Genomic DNA, 24,748 nt, shown 5'->3' on the forward strand with positions numbered 1-24,748 from the left:
CTCTGGACTGCTGGCAGACGGAGGGTGGCGCAGAAAATACTAATGAGACCGAAGTCTGAAGGTGGGCTGCAGGTTCCTGACCTTGAGACAAACTACTTGGCGGTCCAACTACAGTGGCTTACTCAAGCAATAGGATTGGAATTTCGGGGGCCGGGCACGGGACGGAGGGCAGGTCTCAGTCAGTTACTCTCCCAAATTATTTTACAACTGCCGCTGCAGCTTAAGGCACTCACTAACGAATTACAGACGATTTCGGCTTTGCAGGAATAGGAGTCAGAGGAGGGTGCAGGTCATTCATCCTTATGCCCCTGAGATCCCTCTGGCCATGTGCATTGCTCTCCCGCATTGGGGAAACTGGTCCCCGCTGACCGACTGGCAGGAGAAGGGTCTGCCTACACTGGGGGATTTATATGAGGACAACACCTTGCTTCCCTTCGGTACATTGCAGGAAAGGTACGATCTGCCTTACTAGGATTTTCTGCTCCACTCAGCCCTTGTTGCTGCCATCCAAAAGCATTGGAGATAAGGACTAATTGAACCACCATCTAGGGGAGCGCGCTACGCAAAGCTCTGCAAAACGATAAACATCCCCATGAACACGCAAAAGTTCTGCGAATGCGCGGAATTGCTTGTTCCTGTTCGCAAATGCTGTTTACGTGCTCGGGAGATATATTTTGCGAACATGCAGTTTCAAACCTCGAATAAATAAAAAGTATAGCGAAGCCGCGGATTGCGGAATTTTTGGCAATTCTGCGTTCTCCATGATTACCCAAATTCCGTGAGCGGAATGGAATTTACTGCCCAGGCCTACCACAAACCTCAATGGCCTGTCAATATGTAGTATTAGCAGAGGGAACCTTTAACCCCTTCCATGCTCATGACGGAACGGTTCCATCATGAGCATAAGGTGGCCTGTGCTTATGACGGAACCGTTCCGTCATGATTCTATAGACCCAATGGAACGTTCAGCACCGGAGGAAAATCCGCGCAGCACAGAAGGGGTTAAGGCAGTTACTTGCCTATATAGGCATATGACACATGAGGCACTGACTCCGTTTCTGACACTACAACGGAAGTGGGAGGACTTAGGTGAAGAGGTTCCCAAGAAAGTATAGGCTGAGTTATTTGAGCGAGCATGGAAAAGCTCTAGAAATGCCAGCTTCCAAACTGATCACATTTTTATACTGCGTGTACCTTACCCCGGCAAAAAATAATAAATATTTTGGCCCGGATTTGGCAAGGTGCCCGGGCTGCAACACGGAGGGTGCGTATTTCCGTCACATGACGTGGGACTGCTCCAAGCTTGGGACTTATTGGAAAGAGGTGGTTACGCTACTACGTGACATCACTGAGAGAGATGGAGAGACCTCTATAGGCCTTTGTCTGATGCACTGGTTCGCCAGCACATCCAAGAACAAGAACAAGATTGCTAGTAAGTTTTTGAACTTGGGCCTTCTCTTGGCTAAAAGAGACATTACAGCACATTGGAAATCCAAGAGGGGCCCAAGTGTTCAGCGATGGAAGGCTGACCTCCTTAAATGTGTGGAATGTGAGGGCACTGTTAGATTACAGCTGGCTAGCTGAGCATATAGAGCAAACAGTGAGAGAGCTTTGGAAGCAGCAAGGGCTTGGGAAATGTTAGTGGCAGTCCTAGACGCTGATCTGGATGAAGACCCCATGGCTGGCGACCCGGCTGTTTTGCTCTGACCACTGTATATTCAACAATTTGTTGTATGTATCTATTGTGTCCCTGACTACACTTGCCTCTGGCACTGAATAACTCCTTGATACTTGCTGTAGCAAACCTTTATTGTGTTCTTTTGTGACTTACCTTGATGATCCCATAATTTTTGCTATATGTGACACGCCGGGGAGGAAGGAGGGATAAGAGAGAGGGGGGTGAAAATTTGTTTAGTAGTCTTAAATGTGAGGCAAGGGTTTCTTTGCCATTCTTCTCATTGGCAACTGGTTGTTACTAATACATTTGCTTATCAAGGGTCTTGTTGACATTTGGCACATTTGCATTGAAGAACGGTACACACTCTATGTTGATTATGGCTGTCACTTGTCCCTGGGTGTGACCAAGGTGTCTTGTCGATATATAAATACCTGCTTTCCCACATATTCTGATAATGATTGCATTGTTATGTTTTGGAAATAATGAAAACATTTTTAAAAATAAATCAGCGTGAGTTGCTTCGCATTCGGAGTGCAGTAAGAGGTGGGAGGTTTGATCAAACTGAAATGACCCACTAGAGTTGTACACTCTCTTGAAATTATTACTGATCTGCACAAGAGAATCTGCAAGGAGAAGTGGCAGACTCGCTCTTGATTAATCTTTGAAGAATCTACATCAAGACTTAGCAGATAGTCTGTTCCCTATAAACAAGGTACAGCACAAGTGCGGAGAGAGGTCCATAGAACTGGCTTCTCTGCAGCTGGCAGGAGGAAGTGTCCTGCTGGAGGTTGGAGGGATGTTCAAGCTAAGTATCACAGACATTTGTTGAGGGTATGAAGTTGCAGAGCAAGTCTGACTGGTAGATGAAATGGCATTCCAAGATAAATGAGCTATTAGAACTGGCTAATTCTGGTTGGCTAAGGCTGACGCCAAAGCTAGGCAGAAGCCACAATTCTAGTCAGGGCACGGGAGTCACACGCCAAGATAACCCCTGCTCACCCCCTTGGTAGCTTGGCACGAGCAGACAGGCTTATCCCGGAGGCAATGTGTAAAGCATTTGCGCACGCACAGAACAGCAACAACATCTAAGGCCACCACAAAAGGAACTCCACACAAGCTTATATAAAAATAACTTTTATATTGTCAAAACACATCAGATAGTAATCACACAATATACATGGTGCCAACTGGCAGGGGCAATATTCACAAGGGATTATTTACACCGGGACAGGGCCACATGGGCCACTGTCAGAATCAGCACTTAGTAGAAATAGCACTTCTAGAACTTAGAATAAGTATAGCACAAAGTAACAATTATAGATCACAACCAGTATCCACTGATAACAGGTAAGTACCACCTACGCAACCCTAACCACCTTAGGAGAATGTCACGCAGGGAATCAGGACCACACTAGGACCACCTGTACTAGAAAGAACAACCACCTAAGTATCACAGTACAATTAGGGGTATAAGTAAGAACATATTACACATGATGCATCATAAACATTCAGAGGTGTAGGGAAGGAAAACACATGATGCATAAAACATACATTCAGCGGTGTAAGAACAAGGCGCATGATGCATCAAAAACACATTCAGAGGGGTCAGAACAAGGAAGACACATGATGCATAAAAACATTCAGAGGTGCCAGAACACAACTCAATAGCTCAAAAACACATGATGCCTAAAAACATACAGAGGTGCAATAAAACCACACAATTGCGCAAAAACCTACGTAAGCCACCACCTGTGGCAGTCCCTAGGCCAACTGGCCTTGTTGGGGCTAGGACGCCCTGTGTCCCAATAGCCAGGGTCCTAAAAGGTGCAGCTGCCCACTAATTGATGGGCAGATGGGAATCAATAATGATGGGCAACGTGGGAGCCACGCAGGCTCTAAACAACTGGTCGCCCCCGAGACTCTCTGGGCTCCAAGCAAAGAAATGCACCTGGGAGCCTCTTGGGCTCTAAAAGTTAATTGTGGCGGCTGAGCCCCTCGTGGGCTCTCAAAGACAACTGTGGCGCCTTTCTGTGGGAATCCCCCCTCTGGGGACTCAAAAACAGCGGAGTGTCCCGGGGCCCTGCCTTTAGACGCTTCATGCGCTCTTAGCGCTTCCTGCCACTTCTGCCGTACTTTAGAGATAAGGGGGGGCCCTGCCCAGTCTCCTACGGTCTCTGAGGGCCTCAGAGGGCCCGCCCCTTGCCCGGGCTTCACCCAGCTCGTCCAGCGCTGCGGAACACAAAGCCAATTATATAGGCGGGGTGACGGCTTGGGGGCGGGGCTGACAGGGGGCGCAGACCAGGTGGTTATGGCTGTGCAGGGACTCCTGGGAGAGCGAGTCCCTGCAGCACAGCGCCTCTCCCCTGTCACAGCTGTTCCTCCCCTCCGGCTCCCAAGGTCCTCAATCAGTGTCTCCACCAGCCGATCCAAACGATGCGGCACCCGCGAAGCGGGTGCGGCGAGGAGTCGAGATAAAGCAAGAGGCTACCAGGTAAACAGGGCGAAATGCCGGGCAGGCATCCTAGGTCAGTTGCAGTTTCCGCAACTCTTACCGGCAAACCCTCTGTGCCAGCCAATAAATGCGCGGCCCCTCCGGAGCTTTCTCCGCGGCTCGGGGGATGCGAACAGCAGCTTCTGATCAGTTTCAGGCCCCCGGGCTGCGGCTGTGAGATGCGGGCAGATTATTAAAATGCGCCCAGAGTTAACAGGCCGATCTTGAAGCCGCAAATCCTCGCAGGGGATTATGTGGCCCTGGGGACGCCCACGATCTCACAGCCACCACCACACACGTGCCGATGAGCACGTCGATCCCCCAACACGGGAGCCGGTTGCAGTGAATTACCAGCACAGCACTCTCACTCTGGTCAGAGAACAGCCAGCGCACTACACGGGCAAATGGCGGAAACTCTGTCAAACAGCCCACGATCTTGATGGCACACAGCAGCTTCAGGGGGGTGGGGGCACAGCAGAGTCTTTTAGTCTTTAGCAACCTTCTGTCCCTGGGTTGCAAAACAGGAGGCCAGCTCTTCTCAGGCCCTTGGAGATTCAGAGACACAGCACACAGCAAAGTCTTTGTAGGTCAAGCAGGCAGGGTCACAGCACACAGCAAAGTCCCGTCTTCTTAGCTTCAGATGAACAGCAGAACAGGTCAGCCCTTAGAGCACACAGCAAGGCAATCTTCCTTCAGTTCTCCAGCGGTTCTTCTTCCAGCAGAGGTTCCTCTTGATTGTAGAATCTGATTTTCTGTTGTCAGGGGTACTTCTCATATACCCCTAAAAGTCTTTGAAGTCTTTGTGCAAGTGGGCCCTGAGCCCGGTCTAAACCAGTTCTGGGTGTTGCTGGAGCACTTGGGCTTCCTGGCTTCTTCCTTCCTTTCAGTGTGAGGGACAGAGGTGACAGCCACCCAGCAGGAGGTGGAGCCAGCATTGTGGCAGGCAGGCACAGCCCTATTCACTCCCAGGTGCTATCTCCTCCTACCACTCTAGTTGCAGATGCAGTCATTCAGCAACAGGCTGACTCAGACAACCTCCTGGGGGCTCCCCAGCCCCTGTCATCCTCAAACCAGACAGTCAATCCACAAGCAGGCCCAGGCACACTCCTGGTGCCAGGCTCCAGCCAATCACACGCCAGGCACAAATTGCACAAATATGCCAACTTCTAGAAGTGGCACTTCTACAGTAGACCCAATCATGCTGCATATATCATTGTGCAGCATTCAATCTCACGAGTTCGCACATACCAAACTCGACCCTGCACTCCCCACACATCAGGAACTACCATGGTCATACATATTCCCCATGTATTCCTATGGGAGGGCAGGTCCCTCACCACACATACACAGAGAGCTCACGCACGTTACACTGTACCACAGTGAAAAAGTGCGCAGAGCCCTAAAATCAGCACACCAGGTCACAGAAACAGGTTAGGAAAAAGCAAAAAGTCTCGGGGTGAACCTGCCAAAAGGGCCGGGTCCAATACAACCCCCTTCCCGCCAAAACGCAGGGTAGACCAATCACTCTACTGATGGGCTTCCCTGCTTTGGGCGGCAAAACACGGACACGGACCCGCACGACAGGGACACCCTCCGGTTTTTCGTTACTCTGAACCCACATGGTTTCCTCCAAACAAGAACTCTCTGACCCAACTAGGATACCCCACTGGTATTCTCTAGCGGTCCACGGCCAGGACCAGGCCCTAGGCCATCCACATCTCACAGGTTCTGACCAATCCACAGAGTGGGGGGGCAGTAACCCCTGGCACACAATAGCCATTCTCCACTCTCCCTCTCAGTGTAGCTACATCTACCACTGATCCTACAACCTAGGGTCCACACCCTCAGGCTGACCAGAGGTCACGGGCAAGAATGCCCCACCCTACCTCTACTTCTGGGTTTCCGCAACCTCACAGGGAAGCACTCACCAGAACACAATTCTCCTACCAGATCAGGATCTCACTCCATCACTGGTCTACCACCTGGAAACTATTTCACTTCTGAGGTACAAAGCACACAGCACAGTTCCTCTTCAAGCAGGTGGGGGGACACAGCACACAGCAAAGTCCCCTTTGAAGCAGGTGGGGGGGACACAGCACACAGCAAAGTCCCCTTTCCTCTACCTTAGTGGAAACAACAAACTGCAGGTGAGCCCCAGATCACACAGCAAAGGCAGCCCCCTCAGTCTCTTCAGCTGATCCACTTTGGTAGAGATTCCTCTTGACCTGGAAGCTTCCTAATCTCCCAACCTAGGATCTAAACCCTCAGGTTGCACTGGGGTCAGAAGTACACAGTCGCTCTGCACCCCCTTCCAGAGTTCTGCACCCTCCCACCTTGGAGCGGTTCCCCTGGAAGCCAAAACCGGCCAGGACACTGATTACAGATGCCCTTCCCTCCAGGTCAGGCTGAACCTGAACCTGGCCTCCCCCCTCCACGGGGAATGAACTCCAGAGGCCCCACAAATGGTCAAGCACTCTAGACGGTCAAATGCCTAGCAAACCAGGACTTCTGCACCCTCCACTTAGGAGCGGTATTGCCCAACACCAGGACTGCCGAAGTTCTGGTTAAAGACACTCCCCGTCCTCTAGACACAGGAAGATCCTTCTCAAATGACCTGTAAGTACAGCCTAGGCTTCTGACCTGGCACTCCCTTAGGGAACCCTCCAGGCCCTGAGATAGGGTTTTGGGCCAACGTGGGACACACCGTCCCACACTCACTCCGCCTCCACTGAGACAGGACGAGAGCCCCTACACCCCTACCATCCTACTGGGACCTATCTGGGTTACACATGAACCTCTTCCCCTACACAAGATCATCAGATTCACAAGCCACTCCTTTTAGAATCACTCCCTAATGCCTCTGGGAGACATCTAGCACACCGCCAGATGTCCACCTTCTCATCCAGTTCCTCTGCAGGACCGCCTGCACACCAGTGGAGAAGTGTGGCTCAATGATTAGAGCGGCAGACCCTGATGCAGAGGTCTAGCCCGGGACCAGTGTTCAATTCCCTGCCTCGGCGGGTCTTGGGCTCAAATTTCCATGGACCTGATAATTCTCGCCTCGGTGCCTATTCCAATCATGGAGTCCCACTCTGCAACTCTGAGCAATAGCTTGCTTAATCTCCACAATGGCCCCCACAACGCTGGCCTCCACCTTGGGGGTGCCCAGGAGTGGACGCCTCACAGGGAAAGCCAGGATGGGTTCCACAGCGGTATTCGTACAAGCGCCTTGAGACCCTTGTGGGTGAGTAGTGTGCTATACAAGTATCAATTTACATTTACACCACCAGAGGTACAAGCTCCTTTTATCACACAAAAAACTCACACCAACTCCTCCAGTTCAACACATTACTCATCCACACACTCCCCCTCCAGACTGGTGAGACAGTTCATCACTGCCTCTGTCTCTCAACCTGTACCCCTCTTACTGAGCACCAGGCACGCTCTACTAAAACCTTATTGCACACGTTGGGATCCTGTGCTTGTGAAAACTTTCCTGAATTTATTGCCACGCCTCGAGTAACATCTGTAAACCTTGGCCGTGGAGATCATCGTCTTTTGACTGTGGGTGTGTGTAGCGAGCAGGGCTGCGAGCGAGTTGCGGGCTCAGGACTTCAAGTCCCAGGAGCGCCCGCCTGCCCGAATTGCAAGCACCTGGGCCGCTCTCCCCATAAATATATCCATCTAGCGACCGGGAGAAGCCCGGGACAAGGGCGGGACCATCTGTGGCCGGCAGGGGCCAAAGGAGGCCGGGCTGGGCCAGGTCTCTAAGTTCTAAATTCTGCCTCTGTTGTACTCAGGTTAGTCGGTCTCCTTAGTATCCCTCACTATAAGATTTTATTACAGTTATGTCTAACTCCTTACCAACTTGTGTCGGAGTGTCGATCCTTGGGCCCCTTGACAAATACTTTGAGAAAGCTAATAAGGAAATAGATAAAGAACTTCTACTAGCTGAGAAGCGTGCTGAGCGACGCCGATCTATTGAACATTTGAAACAGAATCCCCTGCCCCCCCCCCGATTGATAGAAGTTCTACTCATGACATAGGAAGTTCTGGTAGGTCGGACAGAGATGCCGATCTATTCAGTACTGACCACCTACCTAGTATTTTCGTGACCATAACACATCTGCTACTAATTCTGGTATAAATAGCGTTGACAGCTGTATTAGTCCTCCTACTTCTTCTAATAGTCTCATAGTCCTAAACACCACAATAGCCCCAATCATAGCCAATCAATCACACTCATCTCTGTCTAACCATTTAACTGACAGTGTAACCCCTATCAAGTTAACTCCTATACACAAAACAATGCCTACCCAAAGTAAAAATGGCATTGGCATTAAACCCATAAATCTACGTAGGGTGTTTCATTCCCAGCCTAGGATGAAGAGAAGAAAGGGTGTGGCTAAAAGAAAAAGTTCTAATAATCAAGTTTCTCCTCCCCCGGTAGGAAGACCGAAAACTAACATAACTGTCCCGTCCGGGAGGGTGGTTTCTCCAGAGTCTCTTATTCATTCCACCCCTCCCGCCATGGATGATCTATTACCTTTTTCGGAATAAGAGATGATAGAATTTTTAGATTAAATCTTAAAATCCTATAGGCTTCCCCTTTTGGAGAGAGTTAGGATTTTGGGGGAGAAAATGGACAATCTTTTAACAACTGCTGATCAGAATAAAACTCACCATTCAAGGAACTGTCATGATCAGCCTCAATCGAAAGACCAACCTTCCACTACAATATCGACCCATAGTAAACCATCTCAAACTAATGGAAATCTACACAGCAAAAATATTAAAGTCATGTCAAGACCAAAACCAACATTAGCAAAAGAGAAGCATGTGCCGGTCTCTAATAAACCGATCCCCATCGTAAATAGCCAAACTTTGCCCCCAGTGGTTGACAAAACTAAAACCATATCCTAAAGAAAGTCCTCAACTCGTAGGAACAAAGTGGACCTACCCCCTGAATTGTCTAACTTTGTTATTGTTTTGACTGGTGTTCCCCCCGATCACTAATGGTTATCGTGAGCCTAATGCAAACTTGAAGAATAAAGTTATCTATTGGCTGAGAAATATTAGACCCCTTCCCGCCCACTTAAACGGAGATATTATCTCAGTAAGAAGGTGTAACTGGGTGGGTCTTCGTCCAAAGGACAAAGAGGGCGACATTGTGATTATCAATTTTAGGGATCCCAGAGTTGTTCCTTACATAAGCGACTGGTTCCCAGGAAACAATGAAGGAGGTGTATCCACTCGAAATTTTGAGTTATTTCTACCCAGAGCCCATGTTGAGACCTCCTGTCTATCCTAGTGCTAGTGGATACACTCCCTTCCTGAACATGTCAAAACATTCATTCCTCTTCCCTTATCCTACCAATAATCTCAACACCCCCTGCCCTCCTATCCGCCGCCATTATCCACCCAGCAATTTCGCTATAACAGTTAACCGTACTAACTCTAACTGGTATAATGATTATTGGAATATTCCATTGTCAAACGTGTATGAACCTTTGTCAGGGATGGATTCAAATGATTGACTTAACCTCCCTTTTCAAGTTTCCAAGGTCAACTTAGATCGTACGGGTACTTCTTGTACCTGAGAAATGGATTCCCATTATGGAGTAATGTCAAAGGATATGATAACATATTGTGGAAGGGAAAAGTATGATTATCCCGGTGGGGTACGGGGTAGGAGCCAGGAAACAGAAGTGGTATCCCAGGATGCAGCGATTGCTGAGGTAGACGACATGGTGATTGGTGACCACGGGGGGTTACGAAATGGGGTCCGGCCATCTGACTTGTTAGTTCATGGGGTGGTCGAAACCGAAAAAAGGATTGATGATGTACACCCAGTAGACAGTTTAAATATTGGGGGTAAAATGTATGATGATACAGAAAAGGACATTAGTATTTCTGGGACAGTCTCAAGTGGTACTAAATTTTGCTCCTGGAACATTGCTGGGCTCGAGTCCAGACTGTGTAACACGGAATGGGTTGATTTCATAAACCAAGGTGATGTTTGGACATTCCAGGAAACCTGGGAACTCCCAGCGGTGTTCCTTGCAGGTTATCTACATTTTAGTAAACCAGCAATTAAAGGCAATAGAGGGCGTGCTATGGGACACCTGACTACCTGGGTCCGTCAGTTTGAGGGTGTAAGAGCTGAGGAGGTATATACTGATAGCCCCGACATATTGACGGTTAGAATAAGATCTTCTAAAGGCCTCGATATCCTGTTGATTAACATCTATGTCAGGGGTACCCGGGGTGGAAGGGTTGTACCAACCCTCCACATCCTAGACAACTTTCTTTGCGGCACACATGTAAACGGTTTTACGGTTGTAATGGGGGATCTCAACTCCTGCTTTGAACCCTTGAGTGTAGGTGATGATTTACTTACCGAGGCTGAGGATATGTCCTGGGGGATTCCCCAGCTTGAGTTAGCCCCGATTAGGAAACGGACGCAAACTGCTACATTAATTAAAGGGTTGTGCCTGGACAAGGGTCTTCGAGCACTAAATGGCAGAGTGCGATCCGATAGGATAGGTAGACACACTTTTTGTAACGGCAGATACAATAGCCGTATAGACTACATTTTGGTTGACATTAAGATGTGGGCCACAGTAGAGGATATGGTGGTCTCAACCAGACCCGAAAGTGATCATGATCCGCTTGTGATGGAACTAAGGGATCACAGTTTTCTGGGGCTAGAGAGCTGTTGCCTGAATGTTTTTCAGAATGAAGTTGTCCTTAGTAATGACATGAGAAGGGTGCGGTTGCCAAAAGTCTCTGTTGATGTTGAGGCACGCAAGGAGATTAGAAATCCCTGGAAGAAATCTCTTGTTGTGAGTCTCAGGATGATATTAATGTAAAAATCACTAATATCCATACCAATTTATTTTTAGAGTTAAAAAAACTATTTGTCAAAACCATTTCCAAGCAGGGCAGGACGGGAAAACAGAAAACTTTATCTTGGTTTGATGAGGACTGTCGTCGAACTCATGGGGATTTGTTTAAATCAATAAAGCAAAAAAACCTTAGCTTAATAAAGAACTGTAGGAAGGCTTATAATAATGCAAGGCATAAAGCTAAGTCCAACTGGGATGAGGAACGGTGTTAACTGAAGCATGTATATCTCGGAACATGTGTCAGTTTTGGCATCTACTAAAATGGGGCAAATCACAGGAAGACCGCCCAAGCCCCGCCTCGGTTGGTCAATCCCAGTGGGTATGTTTCTTTGAGGAACAATTTAAGAATTGTAGTAATATACTGGATCACATTCCAAATTTTATCCCCAGTCCCCCACTTAAATTTACAAGCTGTGAAGTCAAACATATCCTGCAAGCCATTCCTAGGGGCAAGGCACCCGGTCCGGATTGCATTCCTGCCGACTTATTTCAACAGGATCAGGACCTTTGGGTCCCCTACTTAGTTCATCTGGCAAATGCTTTAGCCTCAGGTGCTAAGGTCCCCGAATCTTGGTTTGGGGCAGAAATCCTGCCTATTTACAAGAAAGGTGATCGATCGGTTCCTTCCAACTACCGGCCGATCAGCCTAATTGATGCAGTCCAAAAAATCATAGCCCGCCATGTTCTTGGCAGGATTCAAGATTGGATTGATGAGTTTACCATTCTATCTCCACTCCAGGCTGGCTTTCGGCCACATGTGAGTACTCTGGATCAGGCCCTTCGGTTTATTCTTCTTTATTGGAAGACTGTTACCATAGGAAAAGGTCATCTTTATGCAGCTTTTGTGGACTTAAGGTCTGCATTTGACCTTGTCCTAAGGGCCAAGTTGTGGGACTGTCTAGCGAAGTTGGGTATGCCAGCTCCTCTTTTATGCCTATTGGCTAACCTTCATGCCCACGCATATGCCCAAGTACGGTGGGGTAAACCAGGGGAGGTAACAGATAAATTTCCAGTTGCTAAAGGTGTAAGGCAAGGGTGCGTTTTAGCACCCACCCTGTTCTCTTTGTATATAAATGGGGTCACTCAATATTTTGCCAATCAGCCTACTGATGCCCGACCCTGGCTGGTTTGAAAATCCCACTCCTCATGTTCGCAGACGACACTCTTTTAATATCCAAGACCAGACAGGGCCTTCAGCAGGCTCTGTCAAGGTTTGAATTGTTTTGCTGCGAGCATGAGTTAGAGGTAAATGTGTCTAAAACAAAAATTATGGTATTAAGAGGGCACTCTTCTATCACAGCTAGGGTTACTATGGGAGGTACACCTCTGGAACAGACTAAGCTGTTTACCTACCTCAGAGTTACGTTTAGTGAGACTCTTAGTTGGGCTCACCAGGTTAACCTAATGGCACTAAAGCATATGCAGATTGGAGGAGCCTTGCTTAAAGAACATAAAAGCTCCTGTTCTAGGCCCATGTCCCCCTTAATAAAAATGTATGGCATGAAGGTTTTACCATCTGTTCTGTATGGAGCGGAGCTTTGGGGTCATAGCAACCTTGATTCTTTGAAAGTTGTTCAAAATAAATTCTTATGGTTGGCCACTGGCCTTCCACAATCCTCACCTCGGCTTCCACTCTTGTATGATCTTGGGTCCCAGCCGGTGGAGGATATGGCTAGATTGCGCCCAATAGCCTTCTGGCATCGCCTTTGGACTACGCCCGAACTCCAGCTTTATGCAAGAGCATGTTTAGAGGTTAGGGATCTTCCTGGCTCCTCCAACATTGGTTGGTTCAAGGCCCTAAGAACCACCCTATGTGCTATGGGATATGAGGAACTTTGGCTAAACCCTGACACTGCAACTTTTCCCTCCAAGAAGGATTTAAAGCTGCAACATTGGGATTGGGAGGTGAATATAAGACATTCTGGACAGACAGATACTAACCTCACTGGCATATTCCTTGTTATGAAAGACGTCTCCAGCTTTGAAAATTATTGGGATGATATAACTAAGCCCCTGGACCGCAAATTGTTTCATCAATTTAGGTGCGGCTGCTTGCCTTTAAGGGAGTTTACTAAACAGTGGGGTAAGGGTGGCCCGGGGCAGTGTCCTAGGTGCTCAGGACAGGACGAAAGTGTTGACCATTTCCTTTTTGTCTGCCCCCTGTATACTGCCGCTCGAGCTAAGTGGCTAAGACCAGTTTGTAGGAATCTGGGTATTCGTTCAGCAGCAGTTGCCAGAAGATTATTAAAGTCTGACCTAACACCCTTAATTGTAATCGGAGTAGCAAAATATCTAGGTTGGGCTTGGACGCTTAGAGCCAGATTTATTAATTCGTCTTAGGCTGTAGCCCACACTTATAGAATTGCTATTGATCATGTATAATTGTGTCTCTGTAAAAGTTGCCTGGACTATCAAGGTTATTAGACTAGGGACCATTTTTAACTTTTAATGACTTTCAATGAAGTATTGTATTTGATTCAAATTGGTCTTTGACCATTTTATATTTCCCTTTTATTATATGAAATGTACATGTATTTTAGAGATTTGTAAACTGTGTTACATGTCTTTTATGATTTAATTATCGAATAAAGACTTCTTGAAATTGAGCACCAGGCACCATACTCTGGGAACTGGGAATGGGACTTCACGCACTGGACACATTTTAGCTGCCACCACTGGATCCTACCATACTGGGGAATCCAGACACACACACTACACTCAGGTGATAACCACCCTCCCGAGCAAGCCATTTTACCTCCACACTCCCTCTCTTCCATCTACCCACACAGGGACAGGAACAGGGATTGGGCACTGGACCCAGCAAGAGATTGCTTATCTATGGGAACCTCTCCCTCTACTGGTGTCCCGCCCTGTCATTTTCTCTCATCTGCCACTAAACATAAAGCGCAGGAACACCACCTGAAAATGACACTCTTGAGGAAAAACAAAATCAAAAACAATAATCCCAAACATGTGACTATCTAAAAAATGCAGAGTTTTGTAATGTAGCCAGCTGTCGCTGCGGTACTGCGCAAACACAAGTCCTAATCCTCACCGCTGTTCAACAATGTTAGAACTGGCTATTTCTGGTTGGCTGAGGCTGACGCCAAAGCTAGGCAGAAACAACCATTCTAGTCAGGGCAAGGGAGTCACACGCCAAGATAACCCCTGCTCACCCCCTTGGTAGCTTGGCACGAGCAGACAGGCTTATCCCGGAGGCAATGTGTAAAGCATTTGCGCATGCACATAACAGCAACAACATCCTAGGCACACCACAAAAGGAACTCCACACAAGGTTATATAAAAATAACTTTTGTATTGTCTAAACACATCATATAGTAATCACATAATATACATGGTACCAACTGGTACGGGCAATATTCACATAGGACTATTTACACCGGGACAGGGCCACATGGGCTACTGTCAGAATCAGCACTTAGTAGAAAAAGCACTTCTAGAACTTAGAATAAGTATAGCACAAAATAAAAATTATAGATCACAACCAGTAACCACTGGTAACAGGTAAGTACCACCTACGCAACCCTAACCACCTTAGGAGAATGTCACGCAGGGAAGCAGGACCTCACTAGGACCACCTGTACTAGAAAGAACAACCACCTAATTATCACAGTACAATTAGGGGTATAAGTAAGAACACATTACACATGATGCATCATAAACATTCATAGGTGTAGGGAAGGAAAACACATGATGCATAAAACATACATTCAGCGGTGTAAGAACAAGGCGCATGATGCATCAAAAACACATTCAGAGGTGCAGGGAAGGAAAAACACATGATCCATAAACCAACACATTCAGAGGGGTCATAACAAGGAAGACACATGATGCATAAAAACATTCAGAGGTGCCAGAACACAACTCAATAGCGCAAAAACACATGATGCCTAAAAACATAGAGAGGTGCAATAAAACCACACAATTGCGCAAAAACCTACGTAAGCCACCACCTGTGGCAGTCCCTAGGCCAACTGGCCTTCTTGGGGCTAGGACGCTCTGTGTCCCAATAGCCAGGGTCCTAAAAGGTGCAGCTGCCCACTAATTGATGGGCAGATGGGAATCAATAATGATGGGCAACGTGGGAGCCACGCAGGCTCTAAACAACTGGTCGCCCCTGAGACTCTCTGGGCTCCAAGCAAAGAAATGCGCCTGGGAGCCTCTTGGGCTCTAAAAGTTAATTGTGGCGGCTGAGCCCCTCGTGGGCTCTCAAAGACAACTGTGGCGCATTTCTGTGGGAATCCCCCCTCTGGGGACGCGAAAACAGCGGAGTGTCCTGGGGCCCTGCCTTTAGACGCTTCACGCGCTCTTAGCGCTTCCTGCCACTTCTGCCGTACTTTAGAGATAAGGGGGGCCCTGCCCAGTCTCCTACGGTCTCTGAGGGCCTCAGAGGGCCCGCCCCTTGCCCGGGCTTCGCCCGGCTCGTCCAGCGCTGCGGAACACAAAGCCAATTATATAGGCGGGGTGAAGGCTTGGGGGCGGGGCCTGACAGGGGGCGCAGACCAGGTGGTTATGGCTGTGCAGGGACTCCTGGGAGAGCGAGTCCCTGCAGCACAGCGCCTCTCCCCTGTCACAGCTGTTCCTCCCCTCCGGCTCCCAAGGTCCTCAATCAGTGTCTCCACCAGCCGATCCAAACGATGCGGCACCCACGAAGCGGGTGCGGCGAGGAGTCGAGATAAAGCAAGAGGCTACCAGGTCAACAGGGCGCAATGCCGGGCAGGCGTCCAAGGTCAGTTGCAGTTTCCGCGACTCTTACCGGCAAACCCTCTGTGGCAGCCAATAAATGCGCGGCCCCTCTGGTGCTTTTTCCGCGGCACGGGGATGCGAATGGCAGCTTTTGATCAGTTCCAGGCCCCCGGGCTGCTGCTGTAAGATGCGGGCAGATTATTAAAACGCGCCCAGAGTTAACAGGCCGATGTTGAAGCCGCAAATCCTTGCAGTGGATTATGTGGCCCTGGGGACGCCCACGATCTCACAGCCACCACCACACACTTGCCGATGAGCACATCGATCCCCCAACACGGGAGCCGGTTAAAGTCAATTACCAGCACAGCGCTCTCACTCTGGTCAGAGAGCAGCCAGCGCGCTACACGGGGCAAATGGCGGAAACTCTGTCAAACAGCCCACGATCTTAATGGCACACTGCAGCTTCAGGGGGGGGGGGGCACAGCGGAGTCTTTCAGTCTTTAGCAACCTTTCTGTCCCTGGGTTGCAAAACCGGAGGCCAGCTCTTCTCAGGCCCTTGGAGATTCAGAGACACAGCACACAGCAAAGTCTTTGTAGGTCAAGGAGGCAGGGTCACAGCACACAGCAAAGTCCCTTCTTCTCCTTAGCTTCAGATGAACAGCTGAACAGGTCAGCCCTTAGAGCACACAGCAAGGCAATCTTCCTTCAGTTCTTCAGCGGTTCTTCTTCCAGCAGAGGTTCCTCTTGATTGTAAAATCTGATTTTCTGTTGTCGGGGGTCCTTCTCTTATACCCCTAAAAGTCTTTGAAGTCTTTGTGCAAGTGGGCCTTGAGCCCGGTCTAAACCAGTTCTGGGTGTTGCTGAAGCACTTGGGCTTCCTGGCTTCTTCCTTCCTTTCATTGTGAGGGGCAGAGATGACAGCCGCCCAGCAGGAGGTGGAGCCAGCATTGTGGCAGGCAGGCACAGCCCTATTCACTCCCAGGTGCTATCTCCTTCCACCACTCTAGTTGCAGATGCAGTCATTCAACCACGGGCTGACTCAGACAACCTCCTGGGGGCTCCCCAGCCCCTGTCACCCTCAAACCAGACAGTCAATCCACAAGCAGGCCCAGGCTTACTCCTGGAGCCAGGCTCCAGCCAATCACTCGCCAGGCACAAATTACACAAATATGCCAACTTCTAGAAGTGGCACTTCTACACTAGACACAATCATGCCGCATATATCATTGCGCAGCATTCAATCTCACGAGTTCGCACATACCAAACTCGACCCTGCACTCCCCACACATTAGGAACTACCATGGTCATACATATTCCTCATGCATTCCTATGGGAGGGCAGGTCACTCACCACACATACACAGAGAGCTCACGCACTTTACACTGTACCACAGTGAAAAAGTGCGCAGCGGCCTAAAATCACCAACACCAGGTCACAGAAACAGGCTAGGAAAAAGCAAAAAGTCTTGGGTGAACCTGCCAAAAGGGCCGGGTCCAACATGAGCTTACTAAGTCAATCTGGATTTGTAATGTAGACAGCACCGTGTTGATGTTCAGCATAGATCTCAAAGTAGTTCTAGTTCAAATTAGCTCAAGGGGAACAGGGCATGAGAGAGGTGTTTTTATTAGAATTCTACCTCTGAAAAACATAATTGGAACCGTGATTTTAATATTCATTTAAGTGGAAGAATAATTCAGGTGAGCATGATAACTAATATTATCACTTTGATGGAATTCACTGGTGCTGTACATCCGATGAACATATTTTCTGGCACGATTAGTTTGCCTTCAATAACGGTGTTAGACCTTTGTTCCCTTGACGTACAAGTTACTTACCTTTGGTAAAGATAATAATAATAATACTGTATTTGATTTGTGAAAATCATAAAAGGGTGGATCTTACCACCATGAGATAGACATTAACATCTTTGAATCAGCATAAAAACAACATAAAATCACATAGAAAAATAATAGAATAAAATAACTCAAAGCTTAGCAAATTGCGCAAATATGTAATCACTGTGAAAAGTAAAAAAAAACACGAGTGTAGCTGGGCAAGGGGATGACTATCTCGTTAAAGCTTCAAGACAACAAGTGGGTGTTCTGAGGAGGAATACAAAATGCTTGGCGGGTTAAGAGTAACTTGATGGAAATAACACATTATTGACTCAGAATGAAGTGCTTATGCTGCAAAAGTGAAAATAAAGGGTGTCCATTAAGAAATTAAGGGAGAGTCAGGGGCCAGCTGTGGGGAAACCAATTGGCCCAGGTCGTCTTTAATTGTTTCCTTGTTTTCCAGCTCTTGGGCAGCGTGAGCCAAGAATTTTATAGTTTTGCAGGAAAGTTGTATCCAAGACCCGCTGAGGCATTTTATCACAGCCGCCCTGCAAGTTCTCACTTGCGCTTCTCTTAGAAGTGGTACCAAGAGCGACTTCCTTAAATTTTGGAGTGCTGGGCATATACATAATAAGTGCAATAATGACTCTACGCCCTTGCCGCAGAGGCGACAGTCCGAAGTTGACCAGGTCCGTAGCTATTTGGGGGTAAGGTCTTTGCTCGAGAACCAACCCAGCCTCAGAAGGCTTAATTTCCTCTTGTAGTAATCCCTAAAACAATCGTGCAAGTATGGCTGATGTTTCAGATGGTTATATGTTGGCAACACAATCCAGGCGTGGCTTTTGCCAGCCACTGCGCCGTTGTCCATTAGCAGCGATGCTTGTTTGATGGCTTTGTTAGTAATCTGTTTAAACACGTTGTAAGATACGGGTGAGAGCAAGGCTTCTTCCAGCTTTAACGACTGAAGCGCTTGCCTAAGGGACTTATATGTTGAGTTAGAGAACCCAGCCTGTTTTTCGACTTCTAGCCAGCAGAGGTGGGCAAGTGAATTGTCTTCGGCGTCCCTCATACTTACCTTCGGTAAAGATGTATCTGGTAGAGGCGTTGTCTAGCCGCAGATTCCTTAACTTAGAATATCCCCAGACGTCAGACTGGATCCGAATTTTTTTTGCAGCAGCACCTCTGCACGCCATGGTACGGCGCCTCACGACCCCGCCCTGACGCCATCCATGGATGTGACTTCAGCGAGGTCATATAAGTCCCTCCAGTTTTCTTCAGAGAAACTTTTCCACTGCACAATGCGGAGCCACCAACAAAACTGTGGAAGCACGGGAACCGTGTCCAAAGGATGAAAAATCTCTAAGGAAAAGAAGGAGGATAGTGCAAAACACCATCATAAAAGACAGTATTAGCCACTGTCTCCATATAGGAGAAGAATTAATGGCAAAGCAAGCTCTGAGAAAGAACCCCTCAAAGTGAAGCATGGACGTTCCCCACAGGCTGAGTAATAAGGGAAGAATATCTCAACAGACAAAGGTAGACTGTTATTACCACGTAGAACTGAGCCGCCCAACAAGGACGGGGAACAGGAAGAACAACAGTCTACTGAGAGAAGGTATGAAAAGTATAGCTCCTCCGCTATAGGAAGAGGAAGGCCAAAACACAGCCCAGCAGATCCCCAAGAAGGCGTCTATAGAGGAGAAAATAACCCTAATTCAATGGAGACCCGAGAGGGAGGGAAGGCAACAGGAGAAGAATCACCTGATGACGGTGAATCAAAGACACCATTTTACAGGAAAGAAGCCACCTGGAGGGAGGCAGCCGCCTATGGCAACGTTTTTTAAAAATGAGGGTGTAACCGTATGAGCACCCTGTAAGAAAACTAATGACAACTGAAAGGAGGCCAAATGGAGAAGCCTACCTGGCAAGGTCCTCACAGAATGGGGAGGATGGGTGGGTGTTAAGGAATCTGATACAGACATCTAGCTGCAGATTCCTTAACTTAGAATAGATACCACAGACATACCCCAATGAGGGAGGAGGGTCTGTGATAGAACAACAGAGAGTGCCCGAAGCACGGAGACGGCAAAAGAGTGATGGACTTTGGGGAAGTTTGCAGTGGAGCAGCCAGACAGCAACCCAAGTAGCTCAGAAGAGCAAAGGACAACTGGAGATAAGATATCACAAAACTGCCAGAATGGCACAACACCATACCCATGTGAGTATGAGATGTATAAATGGCACTAGCCACATCTCAGGACAGAAGAGAGTGTCCAGAATGAAGGAGGAAGAAGGACTACTCCCAGCTCAAAGGTGCACTAAGTGGAAACCAACCAATGCTAGAGGATAACATGAAGAGATGTAACCAGAGCCTACCAGGCTAGCACACGCAAGGGAGACCAGAGAGGCCACATCCAGGAGAGAAGGGCAAGAGGCAGGAACTCAGCAATGCCTCAGAAGTACAGATGAGTACAAGATCACACCAAGTGCACACCTAGTCACGAAAGGGGCGATAGAGGCGAACAGTGTCACTCTGACGCACGCTGATGCGGGCCATAATTAGAACATGCACAGAGCAAACAGCCACAGAGACTACAATGTGACGTAGCTAAAATGAGCATGGGATTGCCCCACCAGGCTGCTTGAAGTTAAAGGTGAGAACTTACTCACGAAATACAGAGATAGAGGTGCAGCCCCTAGGACAAACAGCATTAGAGAAGCCGTCCCACGATACCCAATGAAAAATGACACATCCGAAGGGATTGGCAGCAGAGTTACCAAAGTGCCAATAGGAGACATGAAGAAGAACACCTATAAATGTTGAGAAGAACCTCAGATCTACAGAACACGTCCACCAACTATGAGGGGGAAATTTACCCCCCACAGAAGGGAGGAACTGTTTATTATATGAACACCAAGAAAGGAGCATCATGAACCTGGGGGACCCCAGCAAGTGGAATGCAAGGAACTCTCATTGCCGAAAATGCAGGAAAAGGCACCGCAGTGCATTTAAACTTACGCAGAAAGAACACCGTCTTGCAGAATGAGGGCAAGCTTTAGTACAGCACTGAAATGCTCCTTGAAACATGGAGACATAGGACCAGACCTCGCAGTAGCAAAGAGAGGTGGAAATGTAGAAAAGAGGATACCCCCATGGGCAATGTGTGGATATCTATATATATAAATATATATAACAACGGAGGTGAGCCAGTACCACACAACTATGGGTGCCATAGGAGAAACCCACCTTGACACGAACTTGCAGCGGTTTGAAGTGTGTTAAAATACAGTGAAAACCTCAGAAGGAGGAAAACAAGGCACATATACAAGGCTCAAGCAAGGCAACCCATTGCATATAGGAGATAGCATCAAAATGCACAATATTGAACACCATGCATCGGTAAGATAATGGAGTCAGTGGACAAAGAGAGCCCAAAGGGACCTCCATGCCCGTCTGATGCATAGCAGAGCTATACAATAGCATACAAGTACTCCACGTTTTTGGAACGCCCCAAAAAACACCTCTTAGAGCAAACCCCAGTCAGAGGACAGAACACAACCAACCTGTGGAACACCGCCACAGTAGGCTTAGTGCTAGCTTGAAAACACATAGCGCTAAATAAAAGGGTACGCACCCCAGAACATGGCAAATGGAGACCTTCAAACACTGCGTGGACATCAAACAAAAGTACCCCATCAAAAGATAGATCAACAATGCGCTCCCCGATATTCTCCGTAAAGACGCCATCTTGCAACCAAGCATGGGAACCGAACCAGTCAAAGCACAGCCCAAGGAATCCTCAGTATTCAAAGCCGAGCGGATTGTAAATTCTGCCAAATCACCGCCATCACGGAGAAGATGAAGGAGGTCAACAGGAGCGCCCTCAGAAGTGGCCGATAAAAGAGACTCGGCAGAGTTCCAAAGGGCAGAAGTAGCCCAAGCCAAGACACACATTGTATTTAGTGATCGAAGAGCTTTGCTAGTGGAGGCGAAAATGTTACGGCCCCACGACTCCAGCCATCTGGACTCCGGGGAGAAAGAAAGCAGCAGCTGAGGCAAGGAAAAGAAAACAGTTTGCAGGACAAACCCCTGAACGTCTGGTTGAACAAATAAGCAAACTGGATCATATGGAGCAGGACGGTGGCGCTGCAAGATAGACCGAGCCACTGGATCACCGGAAGCTGGCAGAGCCCACATGCCCAAAAGGGCATCATAAAGGGAGGCTTCGAAGAGTAGAAGTGACTCTACATTCCCCGAACCGTGGTGGAGGACATCCAACAGAGGGTCAACTGGCAGGGGGACTGAAGGGAGTTGCATACTCAGAACACGAGCAGCCAAGGAGACAACCCTAAGGAGCGTCACACTGACCTCGGTAGCCCTCCGAGGAGGGGACAGCAACTCATCTGTGGGTGAGGGATGTAAACTAGCCTCCCACCCCAAGGAACTTGAACAAGAAACTGAGGATGTGACCAATGCCCAAAAGAAGTAAGCCCCATTGATGAATTAGGGTCTGATGGGGCTCCTGGGGAGGCGGGGAGTCTGCCGGGGCCACAAATTCCAAGGGTGGTTGAGGCAAGGACAGATCCGGTGTTGCATGGCGTTGAGGTGATGGCAAACTCCCTCTGGAAGCCTCCGGAGAGGAGTCAATAATCTAGCATAGAGGGGCGGTGCTAGGGACCTGCCAGAGCGACTTTGGTTGGCCCCAACCCTGCCCCGCCCGGCGCTGACTAGGCCCCATCCGGCGCTGAGTCGGCCTCGTCAGGCGCCGACTCCACATCAACCACGACAAGCTCTGCTTCCGAAGAAGGGGACAGCGCCGGAGCCGGCGATGCAAGCGGTGCCGACTCGGCCTCAACCACAACAGGCCCGACTCCAAAGTAAGGAATGGAGTCGGAGCCAGGGAGGCAAGCCTACGGCGCCGGACCAGCGACGAATCAGCTTTGACCTCACCCTCGACCATAACAGGCCTGATTCCAAAGTAATGAATGGAGGTGAGCCTACGGTGCCGGACCGGAGCTGACCCCGCCTCCGGACAGGCAGCTGCCTGTCCAGAAGGCTGAGGTCTACTTAAAGCAAGGCTGCAAGCAACCTCCTGCGGTGCCCACAGGGCTATGCGGCATGGCAGGGGTGGTATGGGTCAAACAGGGGGACCAATCCGGGCTGCGTCCTGAAGGCACCATATCTCCATCATCCCTATAGGCAAGAGGCTTAGTCGGCGCCGGGGGCGAACCCACCGGCGAGTCCACCGGAGACCCAGCACATAGCGGAGGCTCCGAAGATGTTCTAGGGAGAGGGGGGAACCCAAGGGAGGCCTGCAGGGCACCAACATAGGCCTCCATTTGAGGCTGAGTCGCCCCCGCACCAGGATAAGGTGGATAAGGGAGGGGCGACTCCCAGGGGCGCATGTCCGGAGGATTCCGGGAACTAGTGCCGTTTACAACAGAAGAAAGTGAGGTCGAGGACTTCAACGACATGTGATGTGACTTACCCGAGGTGAATGACGCACCTGGGAACCAGAGGGCGACCAACACCACAAATGGATCCCACTGCCAGAGGGACCTGCCGCCGTGTGATGTTTGTGGCTGTTCCTCTCCAAGGCTGACATGGTCTGTATGTTTCGTGTGAGATCTGATGCCATTTGTTGTCTGGAGGTGCATGTTGCAGCATCTCTATGTGATTTTCACCATATTTGTGCCAATGAGGAGGCCAGGGGCCAAGACGACTCCAACCGGGACAGGCGAGCAGAAAGCAGCTTCATCCTGCACTCCCGCTGGGACTTTGGCTTGAGGTGTTGGCAGGCGTTGCAATCCGTTGAATCGTGGTGTTTGCCCAAACACCACATACAGATAAGGTGTGGGTCCGTCGCGGACATTTGCTGCGAACAGGAGGTACATGTTTTAAAGCCAGAAGGCATTGCACACTGTTCCAGATGCGAAGCGTAAAAAAAAAATGGGCCTGAAAACAGGCCAGAGGAACCGCTTACTCCGGATCCGGATTTATATAACCTCGCTGACATCACGTACGTGGACGACGTCAGGGGATGTTCTTGAGGCGCCGTCCCCAGGTGCGCGGAGGTGCTGCTGCAAATAATTTTCCGGATCCATTCTGACACCTGGGGATATTCTAAGTTAAGGAATCTGCGTCTAGATGTCACTACTCATGATGGGTTTACACTCTTCCAGCATGAATGATTGGCGTTACGTCTGCTCTCTTTGTCAATGGTTTTCTGGGACATTATTGCTCCTGCGGCACAAAAACTGTCCTGTATGATTGATGTTGATGAAACAGTGAAGAAAAAATTGAAGTATTAAATAGTTCCGTGAGGTGCTGTGGACAAATATCATCGGTTTAAGCCAATATATATATAAAAAAACATACTGAGAACAGAGATTAATCACTTTTTCAATATCTTTTGCGCAATTATGGCTCTTGCTAGACATCTTAAATTTGGATAGAGGTGGGGAGGTTGTTAAAGGGAAAATTAGCGTGTACAATGGGAATAATAAATCACAGGCCTTTTCAAATTTCAATACAATAAGTCTATAAGCATAATAGTAGTTCAATCTTGTTGATCAATAAACCTCTGACCTGCTTAGCGAGAATGATAGATAATGTTAAAATACCACCTTTCCTGCCAGAGTGTTAAAACTGTCACAAGAACATGCTAAATTCTAAAATCTGCACCTTATGCCATGTTTCAGACCCTTGCAAATCTATGAAATGTCGAACGAAGGAGAAATGTAAAGTCAAAGATGAAAACCCAGTGTGTGTTCCAGAGTACACAGGCACCTGCTGGGCATGGGGAGATCCTCACTACTATACCTATGACGGGTACAACTATGACTTCCGGGGCACATGTTCTTACACCATTTCTAAGTACTGCGGCACCGACCCTACGCTCGTCCCCTTCGTCATTGATGAGAAGAACGACAACCGAGGGAGCCGAGGGGTTTCCTATGTGCGATTGGTTAACATCTATGTGTACGGCTACAAGATATCCATCTACAAGGGTGAAATTGGAAAGATAAGGGTGAGTAATCTGAAAGTGATATTCGAAAAGCAACAAAAAAACTTTTGTAATTTGTCTTTTGTGGCTGTCATTTTCGTTCAAACAGGAACAGGTAATCT

General features: G+C 48.5%; 1 protein-coding gene across 1 annotated transcript in view; it reads left to right on the forward strand.

The window, feature by feature from the left end:
- The window catches only part of LOC147701270 (IgGFc-binding protein-like), a 1,577,064-nt gene that overhangs the window by 1,303,869 nt on the left and 248,447 nt on the right, over window positions 1-24,748 (forward strand). The window contains exon 21 of the mRNA XM_086930001.1: window positions 24,322-24,650. Within this exon, the coding sequence (XP_086786127.1) occupies window positions 24,322-24,650 (329 nt within the window). The remainder of the gene's footprint in view (window positions 1-24,321; window positions 24,651-24,748) is intronic.

Source organism: Lissotriton vulgaris, chromosome 7 (genome assembly GCF_964263255.1).
Source record: "Lissotriton vulgaris chromosome 7, aLisVul1.2, whole genome shotgun sequence".
Classification (NCBI taxonomy): Eukaryota; Metazoa; Chordata; class Amphibia; order Caudata; family Salamandridae; genus Lissotriton; species Lissotriton vulgaris.